The 21,118-nt window shown below is 42.5% G+C and overlaps 1 protein-coding gene across 2 annotated transcripts in view; it reads right to left on the bottom strand.

Annotated features, from left to right (window-relative positions):
- Positions 1-20,640, bottom strand: part of SERPINI2 (serpin family I member 2) — a 208,331-nt gene extending 187,691 nt beyond the window's left edge. For both annotated transcript variants that reach the window (XM_077292936.1, XM_077292937.1), the window contains exons 1-3: positions 20,621-20,640; positions 19,987-20,280; positions 16,733-16,963 (exon numbers count right to left, since the gene is read on the bottom strand). In XM_077292936.1, the coding sequence (XP_077149051.1) occupies positions 16,733-16,963; positions 19,987-20,280; positions 20,621-20,639 (544 nt within the window). In that variant the 5' untranslated portion in view covers position 20,640. The remainder of the gene's footprint in view (positions 1-16,732; positions 16,964-19,986; positions 20,281-20,620) is intronic.
- Between the last annotated feature and the right edge of the window lie 478 nt (positions 20,641-21,118).

Raw genomic sequence — 21,118 nt, 5'->3', positions numbered from 1 at the left:
AATATATAAAAGTTCAAATCACCCCCCTTTCACCCCATTCAAAATGAAACAATTTAAAAAAAAAATCAAACCTACACATATTTGGTATTGCCACGATCTATCAATAAAAAAAAAAGAATTAACTTAATCGCTAAACGGCGTAGCAAGAAAAAAATTCCAAACACCAGAATTACATTAAAACTAAAATGCAATAACAGACGATCAAAAGATCGTATCTGCACAAAAATGGTATCATTAAAAATGGCAACTCGGCGTGCAAAAAATAAGCCTTTACTCAACCCGAGATCCCTAAAAATGGAGAAGCTACGGGTCTCAGAAAATTGCACAATTTTTTTCACCACTTACATAAAATAGAACCTAGACATGTTTAGTGTCTATGAACTCATAACAACCTGGAGAATCATAATGGTAGGTCCGTTTTATAATTTAGTGAACCTAGCAAAAAAAACAGACAAAAAACAAGTGTGGGATTGAACTTTTTTTTGCAATTTCACCACACTTTGAATTTGTTTCCCGTTTTCTAGTACACAACATGGTAAATCTAATGGTGTCGTTCAAAAGCACAAAAAATAAGCCCTCACATGGCCATATTGACAGAAAAATAGAAAAGTTATTGCTCTGGGAAGGAGGAGGCGAAAAACGAAAACGCAAAACTGAAAAAAGCTCTGGGGGTTAAGGGTTTAAATATATAATTAAAAAGAACGGCGTGGGATCGCCCCATTTTTGATAACTAGCCAAGCTAAAGCGGACAGCTGGGGTCCGGTAATCTTAGACTGGGAAGGGGCCATTGATATTGGCCCTCCCCAGCCTACAAATAGTATCCCTCAGCTATCCCTCAGTATCCGTTAGATGCTCCAATTCTGATTTTTTTTTTCCAGCTTTTCCCACTTGCCCTCGTGCAGTGGCAAGTGGAGTAATAGTTGTATGGTTAATGTCAGCTGTTTTATGTTCACTGACATCAAGCTTAGGCCGGGTCACACTTGCAAGTGCAATGCGAGTCTCTCGCCTCAATACCCGGCACTGCCGCCGGCACTGGGGACTGGAGAATTCCGCTGCATAGAAATACATGCAGCTGCACGCTCTGGTCTTGAGTGCTGGCGGCAGTGCCGGGTATTGAGGCGAGAGTCTCGCGCAAGTTTCTTGCATTGTACTCACAAGTGTGACCCCGGCCTTAGGGTTAGTAATGGAAGGGCATCTATCAGACACTCCCATTACTAACCCTATAGTCACATTTAATAAAGACACAGAGTAAAGTCTGTGACGCCCGGGAGACCGAGGTGCCCAGCACCAGATCAATGAGGTCCGTCTCTTGAGGGGGATGTCACTGGTGGCTTGACCCAGTGCTGTGGCCTCAGGCGATGCACAATGTAAGGGATATCATGAAGGAACAGACACTTACTTGATCAGCAGCAGGTCCTCTCAGCTGTGATGACCCCGATCCTGGATCGATGGCTATCGTCCAAATGAAAGACTGAGGCGCTGAAACGTTTAACCAGTTTACTTTAACAAAAAGGGATTTGCAACCAATACTGTCACCGGAGTCTGTTTAAGAACTCTGAATTACTTTGACCCTGTCAGGATTTCCACCTCTTATTATGCGCAGTTTCTGTATGGCCCTGCTGCTGTATGTGAACTGGCTGCCGACCCAATCTGTCTCTTCTGTGCTCTGGTTCGACGGACAACCCGAGTCCTTTTTTGTTGGCTTACCCCCTCTGGGAGTACCGCTGATCTCTGTGTCTGTTGCTACGTCTTACCCTGGTGAAGTGTTATGACCCCAATGGCAGAGGGTCTCAGGAATAATTGCTAAGTCTGGAAACACAGAAAACCAGCTCATAGGGCAGTGGTAACTGGGCTGACCATATATCTAATCCTAGCACCACAAATACCAGCAGCCGGGGAACGTTCCTACGTTGATCCTAGACGTCTCGCGCCAGCCGGAGAACTAACTAACCCTAGAAGGGAAAAGAAAGACTTTTCTTGCCTCCAGAGAAAATACCCCAAAAGTTGGATAGAAACCCCCAACAAATAATAACGGTGAGGTAAGAGGAAAAGACAAACATAAGAATGAGCTAGGTATTTAGCAAAGAGAGGCCCACTAGCTAATAGCAGAATATAGAAAGATAACTTATATGGTCAGCAAAAACCCTCTCAAAAATATCCACACTGGAAATTCAAGAACCCCCGAACCGTCTAACGGCCCGGGGGGAGAACACCAGCCCCCTAGAGCTTCCAGCAAGGTCAGGAATCACATTTAGTACAAGCTGGACAAAAATGAGAGCAAGCAAATAACCCAAAAAACAAAGAAGCAGGACTTAGCTTAATTTTGCACGAACCAGGACCAGCAGATAGGAGCAAACAGAATGTGTCTGATTACAACGATGCCAGGCACTGGACTAAGGTTCCAGGAGGTTTATATAGCAACACCCCTGAACTAACGACCCAGCTGGGTACAAACTGAGGGAAGAAAATCCCAGAGTCATATCACTAGTAACCACAAGAGGGAGCCAAAAAGTCTAATTCACAACAGTGAAGCTGATATCACCTCACTTCCTTCCGGTTGCTGTATTATATATAATGAATATAGCCACGGATCCGGTATCCGTCTCTGCGCCTATTCTGGGTAGAGGTTATTGCTATCCGGTTCTCACAATGTCCTTTTTTTCTATTCCTCTTTTCCTACTATGGGTATTACGGGCCTATAATCCGTCATAGGGCTGTTAGGAGTTCAGTTATACGACCTCTCCCTTTCAGCTCCTCAACCCAACTGCCCATCCTTTTCTCAGACCAGAATAGATCAAGGGGAGTCTCTGGAGCTCCCCCTTCTGGCCGGAGATTGTAGTGCAGTCTTGCTATTTTAATATTTGTATTTGGTGTCAATAACTATTTTTGTGGCAAATACCCCTAGGGGCGCCACATTCCCCCTTAGTTAAGAACAGTACTCCGGGACTGTGGGATGATAACATTTTGAAATAACAATTGATATGTACAGAGTCTTAAAAATGAAAAGTTACAAAAAACCACTCAAAGAAACAAAAAAAATGGAATTCTGTAAAAAGTCACTTCAAATAGCGTCCATTAATACAGTTCTATCCTTGAAGATACTAGGAAGCAAAGTTAACAAAGCAGTCTTTCCGGAGCTTTGATTTAGTGTTTCCGGGCTGATAAAAAGTTCAAGAATATGCAAGAAGTTCATACAGGTAAGTCTCTGTAGGCACTGGGCTTAAACGTTACAGAACGATAACAATGACTATAGTCTTATAGTTGGTAATCCGCATACCTGGCCGGTGATTGACCCTGGGTACTACGCTGGGATCTACGTAATAGCGGTGTCTCTTTATGTGGTGTACTACTGTCTACTGCGGATATAGTATCTGCCCTCTCTGCTAAAGATAATTCCACCACTATGGGGTTGGCAAGTCCACCGTGAATGGGATCACTCTGATCAGGAATCTGTTCTTCCTGACCTGGAACCTCTTGTAGTACGGGGTCAGCCTCTTCCTGTCTTGGGACTTCTAATATTGGATTTGGTGTTGGATAAAAGGCCACCATGGGAACCACTACTGCACCATGGTATGTTAGTAGGGTTTTGGGAAAGTCTCCTATACAGGTGTGATACATTTCCTCCTCTTTTTCCTTTACTGGTTGAACCTGTATAGGTTGAATAACTTCTGATTCTGGCTGGACAACTTCTGGCTCTTTCAACGTTTCCGGACATAATTTAAGATTGTCTCTTGACACTAGTACAGATATTAAACCTCCGTTTTTGCTAATGAGACACATTTTAGGATTATCCATTCTTGTTGGTAAAACTGTGTAGGGTACGGCTTCCCATTGATTATCCAGTTTATTGGTTCGATGATTCCTCTTGAGTACTTGGTCACCCGGTCTTAATGGAGTTGCTAGAGCATTCTGGTTGAAAGTTCGCTCTTGTCTTTCTCTGGTTTGCTGGAGGCTTCTTTCCACACTCTCTTGCACTTGGCGATACTGCTTTTGCCGTACGACATCCCAATTGGAGTCTTGAACTTCTGCGTCTGGTTTCAGAATTCCCATTTCTAGATCGATTGGCAACTGGCCGGGTCTTGCACGCATAAGATAAGCTGGGGTGCAGTTGGTAGAGCTTAGCGGGACATGATTATACAGATCCACCAAGTCAGGCAATTTCTCTGGCCATTGATTCCTTTCCGTTTCAGGTAAAGTCTTTAGTAGATCTATCACTATATGGTTCATCTTCTCACATAAGCCGTTTGTTTGCGGATGATAGGCCGTCGTCCGGATCTTTTTGCAACCATACATATTACAGAATTCTCTGAAGATCTCTGATTCAAAGGCTGTACCCTGGTCAGTGAGAACCTGTTCCGGATATCCATGGGGTCTACAAAAGTACGTTTGGAATGCTTTGGCTGCTGTTTTTGCAGTCAGATCTTTTACAGGTACTACTACCAAGAAGCGCGAATAATGATCCACGATGGTCAAGGCATAGACGTAACCGGACCGGCTCGGTGTCAACTTCACGTGGTCCATGGCTACCAGTTCAAGTGGTTGTTTGGTGATTATGGGCTGCAGTGGTGCCTTTTGGCTCTTTTGATCGTTCCTTCTGAGGTTGCACGGGCCACAGTTTCTACACCACTGTTCGATTGATTTTCTCATCCCGACCCAATAAAATCTTTCTCTCAGAAGTACTTCTAGCTTTTTCCAACCAAAGTGACCAGCACCATTGTGGTAAGCCTCGAGGACCATCCTCACATCTTGTTTAGGCACGATAATCTGCCAAACCAATTCATGTGTTTTCGGATTGGTGTATCTTCTACAGAGTTTCCCTTGATACAGGAACATTTTGCCTCTCTCTTTCCAGAGTTGATGCGTCTCTTCTGGGGCATCCTCATCGGGATATGCACTTTGCTCAGTCAATAGTTCCTTCACTAGCTTCACAGCCGGATTACTATCTTGGGTGTCAGCCCATCTATGGTGTGCTAACGGATTAAAATTCACTTCTTGTTGTTTCTGATAGGTATTTGACTGACGATGTTTTACCTTGGGCTGATGAAAGGCTGGTAGTTCAATTTCTTCAAGCTCCCCCATTTCTTCTTCTACATCTCTCAAGTGTGGCATCCGGGATAGGGCATCAGCATTTCCATTCTTGCGACCTGCTCGATACTTGATCACGAAGTTGTAATTAGATAACCGGGCTATCCATCGCTGTTCTAACGCACCTAATTTAGCCGTGTCTAGGTGGGTCAATGGATTGTTGTCAGTATAGACAATAAATTCTGCACCGGTCAAATAGTGTTTGAAACGTTCAGTCACAGCCCAAACTACTGCCAGTAGCTCCAATTTGAAGGAGCTATAATTTTCAGAATTTCTTTCAGTAGGCCGGAGTTTTCTACTTGCAGGCAATGACTTTCTCCCGACCTTCTTGCTTTTGTGACAGCACCGCTCCCAATCCCACATTACTGGCATCGGTGTAGAGGATGAAAGGTTGATGGTATTCCGGGTACGCCAGAACTTCTTCTCCGGTTAGTGCCTTCTTTAGTTGTTCAAAGGAGTCTTCTCTTTCGTCATTCCACTGAAAAGGAGGGTTTCGGTTTGAAGGTTTCTTCGTCTGCCCTATCAAAGCATCTTGCAAGGGTGCTGCCAATTTGGTAAATCCTTTTATAAATCTACGATAGTAACCCACTAATCCGAAGAATTGCCTCACTTCTTTTGCGTTGGTAGGTCTTGGCCAATCCCTTATGGCAGTTATTTTCTCGAGATCCGGTGCTACTCCCTCCGAACTCACGATGTGCCCTAAGTATTGTACCTTTGGCTTGAGAAGGTGACATTTGGATGGTTTGATTTTCATACCATACTTGGATAAGGCTTCGAACACCTCTGCCAGGTCTGTTAAGTGCTGTTCGTAAGTCTTTGAGTAGACGATCACATCATCTAGGTACAGGAGGACGGTCTCGAAGTTCTTGTGTCCGAGGCAACATTCCATCAGTCGCTGGAAAGTACCGGATGCGTTGCAGAGTCCGAACGGCATGCGATTAAATTCGCTTAGACCCATTGGTGTGGTGAATGCCGTTTTTTCTTTATCTCTCTCAGCCACAGGGACTTGCCAATACCCGCTTGTTAAGTCTAAGGTGGAAAAATAATTAGCAGATTTCAAAGCAGTCAAGGACTCTTCTGTCCCAGGCAAGGGATAGGCATCTTTATGGGTGATGTTATTAATCCGCCGGTAGTCTACGCACATTCTCATGGTTCCGTCCTTTTTTTTGACAATCACCAGAGGGGCCGCCCAAGGGCTACAACTATCTCTTATTATCCCGGCCTGTTTCATCTCTCTCAGCATGTCCTTCGCGCATTGATAGTGAGCGGGCGGTATGGGTCTATATCTTTCTTTTATCGGGGGATGGTCACCGGTGCGGATTGTATGTTCCACCCCTTCTATCCGTCCGAAGTCCAATGGGTGTTTACTGAAGACCTGTTCATATTCCGTCACTAATCTATACAGCCCTTGTCTTTGATGGGTAGGTGTTGAATCTACACCCACGTCTAGCTGTTGGCACCAATCCTCCGATTCTCCATCTGAGCCGTTATTTTCCACCTGACAGGTCGATTCTAAGGGCTCAACGGTTGTGATGGCATTGTTGTCAACAGTATATAACTTTGCCACTGTAGCGTACCTTGGCAAAGTGACCTCTTCCTCTCCACAGTTCAAAAGTCGTACCGGCACCCGTCCCCGGTGTACCTCGATTACCCCTCGTGCCGTGAGTATAGTGGGCCTGCTGTCAGTGTACGCTGGTTCTATTAAGGCTTGATAGTCTCGTCCTTTAGTACCAATGGCCGCTCTACACCATACCAGCATTTCTGTTTTTGGTGGGATTACAATAGACGTTGGATCACTCACCCTCACACTGCCGATTTCTCCACCTGCAACTTCTATCTGTTGCCTTAACATTAATACTTTTATTTCCCTCCAGAGAACTCTCTTCTGGCAGGATCGGGCAGTTTCAGCAATTTGTTGTAAGACAGAAATAACTTCGGAAAAGCAGTTCTCTAACACATTCATTCCTATCAATACAGTTGGTTCACAGTTCTGTCGGTCAACATCAACGACAATTATACCCTGTTTCTTCAATTCTGCTTTACCAATCTTTATGGTCATCTCCCTGAATCCTAGTTTCGGTACCAACTTACCATTACTGGCCCATATATCTAGTTCAACATCAGAGGGTCCTTTATCAATATCTACCTCAGCCCACTACCTCCTATAAAGGATATATGGTATAGATGAAATCTGGGAACCTGTATCCAGCAAAGCGTTGAGGGGAATTCCGTCCAGCACGATAGGGATGATGGGTCGTCCTCCGATGTACCTGTCGTGCCAGGGTGTTGGGCCTTGAAAATTCATTCCTGCGAAGCGGCCCCCATTCCCAGGGGATTCCCGTTTAAATCACAATTTCGTGCAAAGTGGCCTGGCTGCTGGCAATGGCGGCAAATGGGCTGTCCATCCGGTTGGTAGCGGTCACGGGGTCGTCCTCTCCATGTCGGGTATCTCCGGGACCTCATCCATGGAACATCCTCTCTACGGTTTGCCAACTCCATCTTGGGTTCTCTCATCTCCTGCATGGTTTTAGCCATTGAAGCAACAACATCAGTTAAAGAGTCAAGCTTTTGCTGAAGAGCCTCATTAGTAATGGGCCCCAGGGACTTAGCACTGGCACCGGACGTAGCTGATGTCACTGGCATTCCCCGTTGCTGAAGTGCATCTGCTATGGGTTGTGTGAGATCCTGATCCCGAGGTGCCTCTGCCAGCTGGAGACGTATAGCGCTCTCCTTTAATTGGGCGAATGTCAATTCAGGGTTCTTAAAAACAAGCATGCTCACATGCCCCCGGTGAGAAGGGGTGTAGAGTCCCTGAATAAATTGATCTCTTAGCAGTTTATCGGCTCCTGTGTTAAAAATGGGTTCAGCCAGTGTAAGTGATTTAAGGGCTTCCTGCAGGTTTAAGGCAAAATCTCTCACGCCCTCATTGGCTTTTTGTTTGCAATTAAAGAATCGTACTTTAGCTTTGCTGCTGGTAGTGGTTTCAAATGTAGCTTTTAATCCAGCAAATATGCGTTCAACAGTACCTTTTAGATCAGTTGCCCATGCCGTGACTTCTCGCTTAGCGTGGCCACTTAACTGCATCATCAGGAGACTAACACGCTGAGCTTCACTCACGGGGAACATATCAAAATGAGCCAGCATCTTTTCCCTGAAACCGTCAAGGGTATTAGGTTCACCTTCATACATTGGAAGCCACGGGTCACCCGGGGTATATGGCATCAACACCAGCATGATGGGCGCCACTCCTTGCACTGCTGCGCTGCCAGGCTCTCTATCGACACTCTGTCTTTCAGCTGCATTAGCGTCGCCGGGTGCTGCGGCGTCTCCGTGCTGCGACATACTGTACCCCCTTAGTTAATCCAGACCCCTCCGGTCCCAGCTTCCGTCTAGATAATGTAGATTCGTTCCTCTGTGCAGCAGGATGACAATGACACGCCCCATGCTGCCTCTAACTGCCGCACGCTCTGTGATGGTGGATTTTGAAGTTTTTCAGTTAGACTGGGGCTTGGGTAATGACGTAGCTCGATTAAGAGTTTTGTGCCTAACGGTTATGAGATGATTACATCAGGGGATGGCGGCCATTTTTACCCCATTATAACCAATGGAGAAAAGTCACTTTCAATAGTTTTCAATGGGGAACTGGATTTTCTTTAACAAAGTCAATTTCCAAGATTTTTCATCCAAATTTTCACAGTTTCAGACTCCAATTATGGCACACAATACCCGGTGTATGGGCTGGCCCAATCCTGTTCGTGACACCAGTTGTGACGCCTGGGAGACCGAGGTGCCCAGCACCAGATCAATGAGGTCCGTCTCTTGAGGGGGATGTCACTAGTGGCTTGACCCAGTGCTGTGGCCTCAGGCGATGCACAATGTAAGGGATATCATGAAGGAACAGACACTTACTTGATCAGCAGCAGGTCCTCTCAGCTGTGATGACCCCGATCCTGGATCGATGGCTATTGTCCAAATGAAAGACTGAGGCGCTAAAACGTTTAACCAGTTTACTTTAACAAAAAGGGATTTGCAACCAATACTGTCACCGGAGTCTGTTTAAGAACTCTGAATTACTTTGACCCTGTCAGGATTTCCACCTCTTATTATGCGCAGTTTCTGTATGGCCCTGCTGCTGTATGTGAACTGGCTGCCGACCCAATCTGTCTCTTCTGTGCTCTGGTTCGACGGACAACCCGAGTCCTTTTTTGTCGGCTTACCCCCTCTGGGAGTACCGCTGAACTCTGTGTCTGTTGCTACGTCTTACCCTGGTGAAGCTGATATCACCTCACTTCCTTCCGGTTGCTGTATTATATATAATGAATATAGCCACGGATCTGGTATCCGTCTCTGCGCCTATTCTGGGTAGAGGTTATTGCTACCCGGTTCTTACAATGTCCTTTTTCTCTATTCCTCTTTTCCTACTATGGGTATTACGGGCCTATAATCCGTCATAGGGCTGTTAGGAGTTCAGTTATACGACCTCTCACTTTCAGCTCCTCAACCCAACTGCCCATCCTTTTCTCAGACCAGAATAGATCAAGGGGAGTCTCTGGAGCTCCCCCTTCTGGCCGGAGATGGTAGTGCAGTCTTGCTATTTTAATATTTGTATTTGGTGTCAATAACTATTTTTGTGGCAAATACCCCTAGGGGTGCCACAAGTCGTTTAATTGAAATAAACACACAAGGTCTTTAATTTGAACTGAAAACTCCCTGACCCTCTTTTACCCATTTATTCAACAAAAATAAAAATAAAAATGGGCTAAACCGGCTCTGGTGTCATGAGTGTTTTCCATCTCTGTGTCATCCCTGGGTCTGTTTTTACCATCAGTGTGTCATCAGTGCTTTTCACGGATAGATAAAGAATGAAATTACAATGCTTCTCTTACAATCTACAATGTTAAAGACGGATGGCACACGGATGGCATCCGTGTGCTGTATGTGTTTTCACTGACCCGTAGACTTGTATTGGCCTCTGTCATTCATGCTGCCGAAAAAAAAATTATATGTGAGCAGCTCCATAGAATATAATGGGTACTTGTGGCTTTCATGAAAAAACCACACGTACTGGAAACACGGATGTGTGAAACGGTCAAAAAGATACAAGTCTTCTTGTCGTGAATGGCCATTTGTTTTGTTTTCAGGAAGTCTCTGCAATGCCTGCGTGGGCTCAGAGGGTGCATATATGTGTATAATGCTTCATGTTGTACATAAAGCAAATAAGAATAAAGAAGTCCAACTAATAGGTCCCTCTGTAATCACCTTTATACTTGAATCTAGAAGATCTACACCACAAGAAATGAAAGGATACAGCCAAGGAAGGTTGATTGGGGGGGGGGTCAGGGAGAGAATAAAGAAGTCCAACTAATAGGTCCCTCTGTAATCACCTTTATACTTGAATCTAGAAGATCTACACCACAAGAAATGAAAGGATACAGCCAAGGAAGGTTGATTGGGGGGGGGGTCAGGGAGAGACAATAATTGGCCAAAAAGCATGGCAAAATAAATTATATGATATGGACAGACAGGATATCAGAGTAAAAAATTCGAAGGAACACAGCCCTTCAATAGGCACCTGTTCAAGGTTGGCAATCAAATGTGCAACATATACTGCGAGCTATGAGATAAATACTTTAGATTAGAACAACAAATTGAATGTGCACAGAAGCAAAATGAAATAAAGTAGAATAAAGCAATAGTGCTACATTGATACTACAAGACCTGTGTTAATGGCATAATTAGTAATACAACACATGGGACTATACATCTTTATCATTCATCTTTTGTTTTATTACTAATTTTGCCATTAGCCCCGGTCCTGTAGTATCATTGTAGCACTATTGCTTTATTCCACTTTATTTCATTTTGTTCTGTGCATAAACAATGTGCTGTTCTAATCTAAAGCACTTATCAGTATATGTAGCACATTTGATTGCCAACCTTGAACAGGTGCCCAATGAAGGACTATGTTCTTTTTATTCCGGCATCTTGTCTGTCCATATCACATCATTTATTTTGCTACGTATTTTGTCCTCTTATTGCCTATCCCTGGCCCCCAATTAACCTTCCTTGGCTGCATCCTTTAATTTCTAGTGCAGTAGATGTTCTAAATCCTTTTTCCTTTTTTTTCAGGTTAGCACACAGAACCAGTCTTTCTACCAGTAGCTATAGCTTTCAAAGTTTATAGTGTTTTCCTTCATGTATTATATACATTTATACCTATTTATCACAGTTCGCAATGTGTGCTCCATGCATTAGATAGATAGCTGATTTCAAAATAGCAAAGTAAACTTTCCAGAATGTAAATTGTGAGAAGAGAGCATGTGGCCAGTTTATCTTATTGACTACTGATGCAGACATACAGCCACTTGGTTTCCTGGATATTTCCCAGTAATCTAATGTGAAAGAAAACAACTGAACAGATGTGAATGTTACTGCACATGAAATATCACAAGTAGGCTAAACATAGTGTTTTAGGTAAGATGTCATTTCCTTAAAGGGGCATTCCAATCATGAACATTTATGCTGTAAATGCTAGATCATACTTCATCTATCCCATTTTCTATAAGGACTTAAATGATCTAGAGATCAGAAGTGGCAAGCCGCACTTCGCACAGACTTCAATGGAGAGGACCATGTGCAAGCATTACCCACATTTCCATTGACTTCTATGGAAAAAGAAACTGTCAGAATTTGTAATCAGGGGTGGAAGAATTGCTATTCTCACAGAAAGAGTTCACTCATACTAGCGTATAACACAGTGCTTCTGATGTTTAATCTGATAGCAGTCGGCACAATGTTATACTATGGGGCAGTGCAGATCTGCAATTCTTTTTCTCATGCCAATTCAGCATGAAAAACAATTGGAGCATGTTGCGAGTGCATCCAATAATAATCAGATCATGCGCCCCCATACAAGTCTATGGGTGCATGTAAAACTGACTGCATTGGATGTCATCCGAGTGCAGTTTGATGTATATGCACAGAGACAGTGGAGAAGGTGGAGAAATTACGTTCTCCATACCTGTGCTGCAATTCTATCATACAAGAAAATCGGATCACAGATGAAGGTCAGATCAAACTCTGACAGATTTTGAGCTGAGTTTCATTAGCATCATAGGCCGGATTCTCTCGCATGAGAAAATCTACGGCAGTGTGAGCGAGCCCTAAATAAGAGTCTCAGAGGTGGAACCTTACCTCTCAAATGTTCATTGTTACACCCAACGTTGGAGCAAGTGGATTTGTGGACCAACTGTGCCACAGGACTGTACCTGCCCAGGAAGGGGCTAGGTAGGACATCAGGAATCCCACCTTGGCCTAACTGGGGGATAACTGCTGACCGAAAACTTCATAGCGCCGCATGCACTGCTCAAGGAACCCATTCCACTGCTTCAGATCCCCATAGTACCCAGTCGGATCAGACAGGATGAGTTCCACTCCAGAGGCATAAGTTTTGGGTTGCATAAGCACAGCAGTAGTTACTAGTTACTGCAACTTGGACTGGCGCAACCAATGTCAGGGCTTCCAATCGGGAATCTAGTGTACAAAATGGTGCAAAATTTGTTCATGCTGGTAGCTCAGCTGCTGACATAGTTGAGTGCATAGAGGACTGGGGATCAGTGGGACCCAAGACCAGACAACTGTGGCGCAAGTGGATTTGTGGACCCACTGTGCCACAAGGCCAGGCCTGCCTAGGAGGGGGTGCAGCTAAGCAACTACATGGTGTTCACTGGGGCTCCTAATGGTATAGACCAACTGGGCTGCAGGTAGATGCCAGGTACCACTCCTGGGCAGATTCCGGTACTACAGCTGCTTAGGGGTCTGGTTTGCTGACATGGAGTAGGGGTACCTTCAGGCATACCGGTCAAGGATACTGAATCTTGGACTGGCTGCACACCGAACGGACAATGTTCAGGTACTGGTGGCACTGGGACCAGGGGAATTCGGGAACAGGACTGGCCGCACCAGGACCAGGGTACAACATTCAGGCTCTGGACACACTGGGACCATGGATTCAAATTCAGGACACTGGCTGCACCAGGACCAGGGTTTCACTTTCAGGACCCTGGTCACAACAGGACCAGGGATTCGGGTTCACGAGTCTGGATACTCCAGGACCAGGGAACCTCTCAACTGCACTGATAGAGCACCACTACCTAATGACTGGGGTTCCTAATGGTAGAGACAGACTGGGCTGCAGATAGATGCCAGGTACCACTCCTTGACAGATCACGATACTGCAGTTGCTGAACTCAGGGGTCAGGTTCACAGACAGGGACTAGGGCTACATTCATACACACCGGTCTAGGATACTTAATCTGGAACTGGCTTCACATGGACTGGAGGACAATGTTCAAGCACTGACTGCACTTGACCAGGGGAATTCAGGAACAGGACTGGCTCCACTGGGACCAGGAGACAATGTTCAGGCTCTGACCATACTGTGACCAGAAATTCGGATTCAAGACACTGGCCACACCGGGACCAGGGATTCAGTTTCAGGATACTATCAGCAACAGAACCAGGGGTTCAGGTTCAGGAAACTGGCCGCATTGGGACCAGGGATTTGAGTTCAGTACACTGGTGACACCGGTTCCAAGGATTCAGTTTCAGGACACTGGCTACACCGGGACTAGGGGACCTCATAAACGCACTGGTAGAACTTCACACTACATAATGAATAAACTCATTGTTTGGCGCCTCCCCAAAGGCGAGGGAGACTTTTATATAGGATGTTTCCCAACAATAGTCGGAGACCCATCCAGCAGGTGTACTAATTATACTAAATGCCTCTCATCTATAAGTTAAGGGCTTTTACTATATGCGTGCTGCCCCTGTAAGACCAGGGGGGCAGGTGCACACTACTGTACATGCATTGTATGCACAGCAGCAGAGAAGAAGCATGCCAGAGGACCACGCTGCGGGGTTGTGCCGGTGAGTATGCCGGCGTCCCTGAATGGATGGGGGAAGGGGACACCATGCAGGGGAGCCATCCATAGCGCTACATTCATCAAATGTTCAATGGCGTCACACGCATTTTAGAGTGAAATATCTGCCAAAATCAATTTGAGTCCTATGAATGGGATTAATCAGTGGGGAAAATAATGATAATTCTAATGAGGATCTGCTGCTCACAGCAATACATCAGAAGTAAATGTCAGAAATTTGAAGGTAAACCACAGATTCCAGCTGTGGAAATACATGTCATATTTTAAACCAATGTGTGGACAGAGGCATAGCCTGTGAATTTGCCATTGATATGTATGTACAAAATTTAAGCAAGCCTTCACAATAAGGCTATGTGCACACGTCAGGATTTTGTCAGGATTTTGTCAGGATTTTTCCTCAGGATTTGTAGCCAAAACCAGGAGTGGAACAATTAGAGGAAAAGTATAATAGAAACAAATGCACCACTTCTGCATTTATCACCCACTCCTGGTTTTGGCTACAAAACCTGATGAAAAAGCCTGACAAAATCCTGACAAAATCCTGATGTGTGCACATAGCCTAAAACTAATTTAAATCATAATGGAAACTGTCACCTGGTTCATGCTGCCTAAGCCCCAATCAGCATGAATCAGTCACCAGCTTTGTTTTGCAGCCAAATATGTTTTACTCTGTAATGCTGTGGAGTATCGAACAAAACATACTTTAAAATACTGGCTGGATTCAAAGAGTCTTTGATGACTAGGTCGCGGCAGATACCTGGTCTTTTCTCTCCACTAGCGATGAGCGAGTATACTCGTTGCTCGGATTTTCCTGAGCATGCTTGGGTGTCCTCTGAGTATTTTGGCGTGCTCGGAGATGTAGTTTGATCGACACAGCTGCATGATTTAAAGCTTCTGGACAGCCTGAATACATGCAGGGATTGCCTGTTTGTTAGGGAATCCTCACATGTATTCAGGCTGTCTAGCAGCCACAAATCATGAAGCTGTGTTGACAAAAACAAAATCTCCGAGCACGCCCCAAATACTCAGAGAACACCCGAGCATACTCGCTCATCACTACTCCCCACCCTACCCCTCCTGACTGACATGTCTTTCTTTATGTATGTACGGTATATAAAGAAAAACCTTTCAGTCACATGGAGCAGAGCGGGAAGAAGGCGTAAATTAAATTTATTGTGAAATGCCACAGTGTTAAATATACACAGGTGCAATAACACAAGCAGTGTCTGATTCATGCTGGCTGTAGTTTGTGCAGCATGAATCAGATGACAATCATGAATCAGCTTCCCTTTAATATAGAGGATTATCAGAATTGCTAAACTTAGACATACAAAGTAGAAGGTTGAAAATGCAGCCTTTTCCCTGCAGACTTACTGTATCAAGAGAAACAAACTGTTGTGTGCAAAATGTATACCTGCAGATAAAAATATAGGTATCAATACATCACAGTGTTTTCGCTAGAACACTGGCATAAAACACTGTGAAAAATGGGAAAATGTTATGCTTTTTTTGCATAAATATATTGTGAATTTTGGAGTTCCAGTTTGAAGTAGCTTGGCTGGACTGGGCTGGATGGGGAGGGGGAGACAGTCTAGCTGTCAAATTGAGAAAAAGTTCCAGCACGTCTGGTTAGATGCACAGAGGTGCCCGCCACGGAGAAGATGTTCTCAACTCATTACGTGGGATGTGCCTGAATTGAATGAAGTGATTTCAGGTACTCTAGCAAGTCCTTCATTAAGACTGGCGTGCGCAACGTCAGTCTTCATGAATCAGCTTTATCATGTTTTAAGAGTACAATATAAGGTGATATAATAATTATGAAGTTGGAACAAACACCTAGAAACTTTTAGATAGCGTTATACTTTAAAATCTTCATGCAAATGTCAAATTTGAGATGTTGCATCTGCATTAACCCAAGAAATATTTGGCCTTCAAATCAGCAGAACCAAGTCTATCTGTGCAATTAAAAGCAAGATAGAAGCAGAGGAAGCAGAAGGCACATAATTTGATTCCACCTTTTAACCATGTCTTGCAGATGCCAAAATGTGTGTAGAGCCCAACCTGTTTGGGAACTCTGGTAAAGTTCAAAATGTTCTATATAATTATTTTGTAGGATTTTCTTAGCTGAGGCAGTAATCAATAGGTGCACCAGAAAGTCTCAAAGATCTAAATTGTCAAGCAAATTGAGAAGAAATTAAAGGGGATGTCTAGATCTTTGATATAGATGAATATCTATCACCCCAACCAGGTGCTGGAAATACAGTGTATGGATCTGGAATGGCACAGGGGGTGCAGGGTAATGCATCCCCGCCAATCGGACATTAATGACTTATCCTAAGGATACGCCATCAATGCTAAAGTCCCTGACAACCTTTTTAGTATGAATAACACCGTTCTTTCATTCTCTGCTGTCTGAGTGAGAAGGGCCTAGTAAAGGATCATGGCTCTCTTGTTGACAGTTTTTGTTCTTAGGGCAGTTTTGGAAGAAACCTAGGGTGGGACTGACATGGGACTTTGTCTACCTACCTGGGTTTTTATTATTATTACATTTATGTCTGTCATCAATCAGTTTCTCAATATCTAAAGTTTTGACTGTTGGAGCAGAGCATTCTTGGTAACACAATTTACAGCAAACATCGTTTCCAAGTAGAACAAAACTACAACTAAACGTATTTGTTATCTGAGCAGAATGTATAGATTACCGTTTGTTTGCGTTTCCACCCATGCACTTATTATTTCAGCAGAAGCTTTCAAATCTTGGAAATTCACCAGCTTTATTTCACTCTTGAAAAAATCTCTGTTGCTATGGAGATACTGCTCCTTCACGTGGAAGCCTTCTTGAAGGTAGAGGGCATTTGCAAGATTAAATGTAAATTCTTTATTTTCTTCTGAAATGACAGCAAGCAGCTTTTGGAGCCCAGAAAACTCCTCACCTAGAGAACATGAGTTGTGTATTAGTGGATTTTATTGATCAAAGTAAACATTAAAAAAATGTATTATAATAGGACTTCAGAGGAAAATGTATTTCCTGTCTTGTGCTGTGGCATATACTGTACATTACATCAGGCATTATACAAATGGCTGTCCGAATATAATATATGGCACGTCATGCAGGGGTCATATTAAAAGTAAGAAATAGGATGTGGAAATTGTGCTTGTCACTATAACAGAAAAATAATTAGCTCTCAGTCTGCAGCAGCAGAAGCTGAACAATCCAGAGCACCCGAATCTATTTAGTTGCAAAAAGATGAACGTCTTGATTTATTAATCCAGGAGAACGTTCACCCAGCCCTGTATTCCCTTCGTGGATCTATACAGACGTAATAGTAATAACTGGCAACACACAAGAAATGTGTTTGATCTGTGTCAGCACTATGTAGGAGGAACAGGATGTGTTAGAATTCTGTTTCATCTTAGTGGTTTTCAATGAAAACCCAAAGAGAGATCTAAAGTAATAGCCCAAAGCGAATGTCCACCTTTGACCAGCATCTACTCTTTAGGTCTAAAATATTTTGCTGACTAAAAAGGCACTTTCAGAAAAAAAATGTTATTTGGTCCATTGGTAAGATATATCTGCCACATAGTGTTGTTCATTTTCTTACTGATCACTGTATTCTTGCGTTGTCAGCTCTTTTCCAGATCTTACGATATACCACGTGACTCTCAATCTTGGACTTATACAGGCCTTCATATGTGGACTGGTCAAAACCCATACTTTGCTTTGAGACTAGCCTCAAGGAATGCATAAATAAATTGATTTCCATCCACACATAAGAGCCTGTATGATTCAGGGATTTAGACTCACATGGTACAAAATAGAATTGGTTTAGAGCAGATAATATAAGAATATTCTATCATTTCAGTCATGTCCAACCCTTGGATAGTCTGTAGGCTTGTCCTCACCATGCTTCTGTTTTCCACAGCGTTTTCCATATGTTTGATGTTCATTCCAATGACATTCTTGATAGTATACAGCCAACAACCTTTGGTCTCAACTGTTTCCTTTTACTACTCCTAAGAGTACCTCCTTTTCTGAATGAATTTGCCCTCATTACATGTCCAAAATAGGTCAGTTTCTGTCTAATGATGTTGTCCTTCAGGGGCAATACTGAGTTTATATGAACAAAAACATTTTTTGTTGGTGATCCTAGCTATCCTTGGGATTGATAGAAGTCTTCTCCAGCACTGCAGCTTAAAGGCATCAATTTTTCTTCTGTCTGCTTTCATGAATGTCTATGCCTCACAGTCATAATTCTCAATAGGAAGCACAATGGCAATGGTCAGTTATTGTAATTGGACATCCTTGCCATTCCATATTTGGTCCAAGGCTGTCAAAATGTTAATGCTTAATCTCTACTTTCAAACAATTATATTAATTAACGACGGACACAAGAAAAATGAAGTTGTTGACCACTTGTATTTCTTCATTGTTGATTTTTATGTGGAATTCCTCATTGTTAGTAGTCATGATTTTGGTATTCTTGGTGTATATATATATACATATATATATATATATATATATATATATATATACAGCCATGGGCGAAAGTGTTGGCACCTTGAAGTTGTTCCAGTAAATTAAGTATTACAAATTAATAATGATTTGTTATACACATGTTTATTTCCTTTGTGTGTATTGGAACACAACAGAAGGCAGAGAAAAAAAAAGCTAATAGGACATAATTTAACACAAAGCCCCAAAAATGGACTGGACAAAATTGTCGACACCCTCAACTTAATATTTGGTTACACATGCTTTGGTATAAATAACTGCAATCATCACTTCCTATAACAATCAGCAAGCTTCTTACACCTCTCAACTGAAATTTTGGACCACTCTTCTTCGGCATACTGCTCCATGTGGAAAAATGCATCACGGTTGGAATGATTTAAAAAATAGAAATAAAAGTCTTTATTTCAATGAAGTAACTTAATGCAAAGGGAATGAACAAAAGAGAGATATACATCGATATTTGGAGCGACAACCTTTTACCTTGAACTGCATCAAAGCATTAATTCATCTAGGTACACTTGCACATATGTTTTCAAGTGACTGAGAATAGAGGTTGTTCCAAACATCTTGGAAAACTAACCACAGATCTGTGGATGTAAGTTTGCACAAATCCTTCTGCCTCTTCATGTAGCTTGTATGTATTTCACTACATGCAAGCTGCATGCAGACAGCCATCCCATGTCCTTGTCCTGTCAGTCCCCAGACCCTCACTATATTCTCTTATGCATTCATCTAAACTAATATTTTTTAATTACCGTAGATTTAAGCTTATCTGTGTGCCCAGGAGAGGCAATAAAGTTTGATGGCGACTAACCTACCAGCTGTGAGAATTGAGCAGCTTGCAGTTTATGCATGAGAATACATGTAAGCTGCAGAAGTCAAATAGTGCATACTTTTCAACAAAAGCCTATAAAAATGTATATTTTTGCATACCATAGTTGCAATGGCATAAAAATGTATGCAATTAGGTGTGAAGTAGATGCCCTTAAAACAAAAAAGTGCTCTGCACCAAGTTTATCTTTTCTAGTTTGCACAGGTTAACTTTTGATTCAATTTCCAGTGTTTGAGAAACGCTGAATTGTTAAATGTTAAAAACCAAAACAAAGTTGATAAAGTATAAAAGTCAGCACAGAACAGTGAACGTGCTGTGAATTGATGGCACCGTCAGTCCCACAAAGACCATTTCTAAATCCAGTTTTCGAATGTATTAACCTATGATTGATAATCTGTCCAAACATGATTGCAAAACAAATAGTTTTCAAATACAAGCCCATCTTTTGTATCTCTCCTGAGTTCTATACTCAGAAATAGTCCACTGACGCATTAACATTATTGGCTTTAGACAGGACAGACCCCATTTGCTGGCAGTATAAAGGAGCATTGATTAGCTACCAAAATCCGTGTACAAACTACAGGTCTGGGATTAATAAAATGGAGACTCACTTTCTTGATTTCCCTGCAGTTTTAGAACTTCCTTTATTTGATGCGATGTTGTTCCTTTTGCTCCCAGTTTTATCATTCCAAGAATCAATGTAGCGCCAAGTGGGGAAAAAATAATGTTTTCTTCTGTGTCAACTGAACGTATGGCCCGGTGCAGATCCACAGCAAATTCAGTAATGGTTTCTCCCCATGGTCTTGGAGCCATGCTAGTTATACAAACTCCAGCCAGAGCAACAACAAACAGCAGCACGATAGTTCTTCTCATTGTAATACAATCTTCAAGTACCCTTCTGGGTCCTGAAATGGGAGCAATATAAGACAAAAACAAAGGACATAACTAGATTGCTATTGTCTCTTACTGTCTCTAAGCAATTTGCTCAATTCATAAAGCTAGCTGCCACCCGGGATGGAATCTAAAATGGAATATTCTTTACTATTGTGCCACGTTGTAGCTCTTAATATACAAATACATCCGTTTCTTCATTACAAATTTCCATTGCATTTTTTATTCTAAATTATGCAAGTAAATACTGAGTTAATTAATTTTAAACTAATTGTGTACAGTTACATCAAAGTTTGAAACTTTGCTTCTTTTCCCTTATTTCTGATACTTATTTCTATCTTATAAAATACTTACTTGTAAAATAGCTCAGCATTTCCCCCGACAAGCAAAGTAAATGTCTCTGAAATGTAGAGGGAGCTGCTATAGCATGTTTAATCTGTCAGAGCAATGATTAATTTCTTAAATGTCAGGCTATGTTTGTTGACATTGCTATCTGGAAACTTTTTTTAACTACAGAAAATCTTTCTTTGGATTGTAAGTGTATTCCGTTCCTGTTTTACTGTGTGGAATTATTGGTAAAATAGAAAGAACCCAATTAATCATTTGCTTTTTTTTTAAATCACTTTTCTTTTGTGCTTTATGATAGGCATTGATGGTTTTTTTGCGACAAATTCTTCAAAACGCAGTTCATGAATTTTGCACAAGATATAAATTGTATTTTATTTTGGTCTTTAACTTTTTTGCAACTCTTTAAGAAAACAGGGTGAACGTTGCATGTTTCACAAAACGAGGCAAAGACTGATCCAAAATATTTGGTGTATAAAAGATCACTCCTGATCTTAATGTTGATGA

This window comes from Ranitomeya variabilis, chromosome 2, assembly GCF_051348905.1.
Source record: "Ranitomeya variabilis isolate aRanVar5 chromosome 2, aRanVar5.hap1, whole genome shotgun sequence".
Lineage (NCBI taxonomy): Eukaryota > Metazoa > Chordata > Amphibia > Anura > Dendrobatidae > Ranitomeya > Ranitomeya variabilis.
This window is presented reverse-complemented; position numbering and strand designations above follow the sequence as displayed.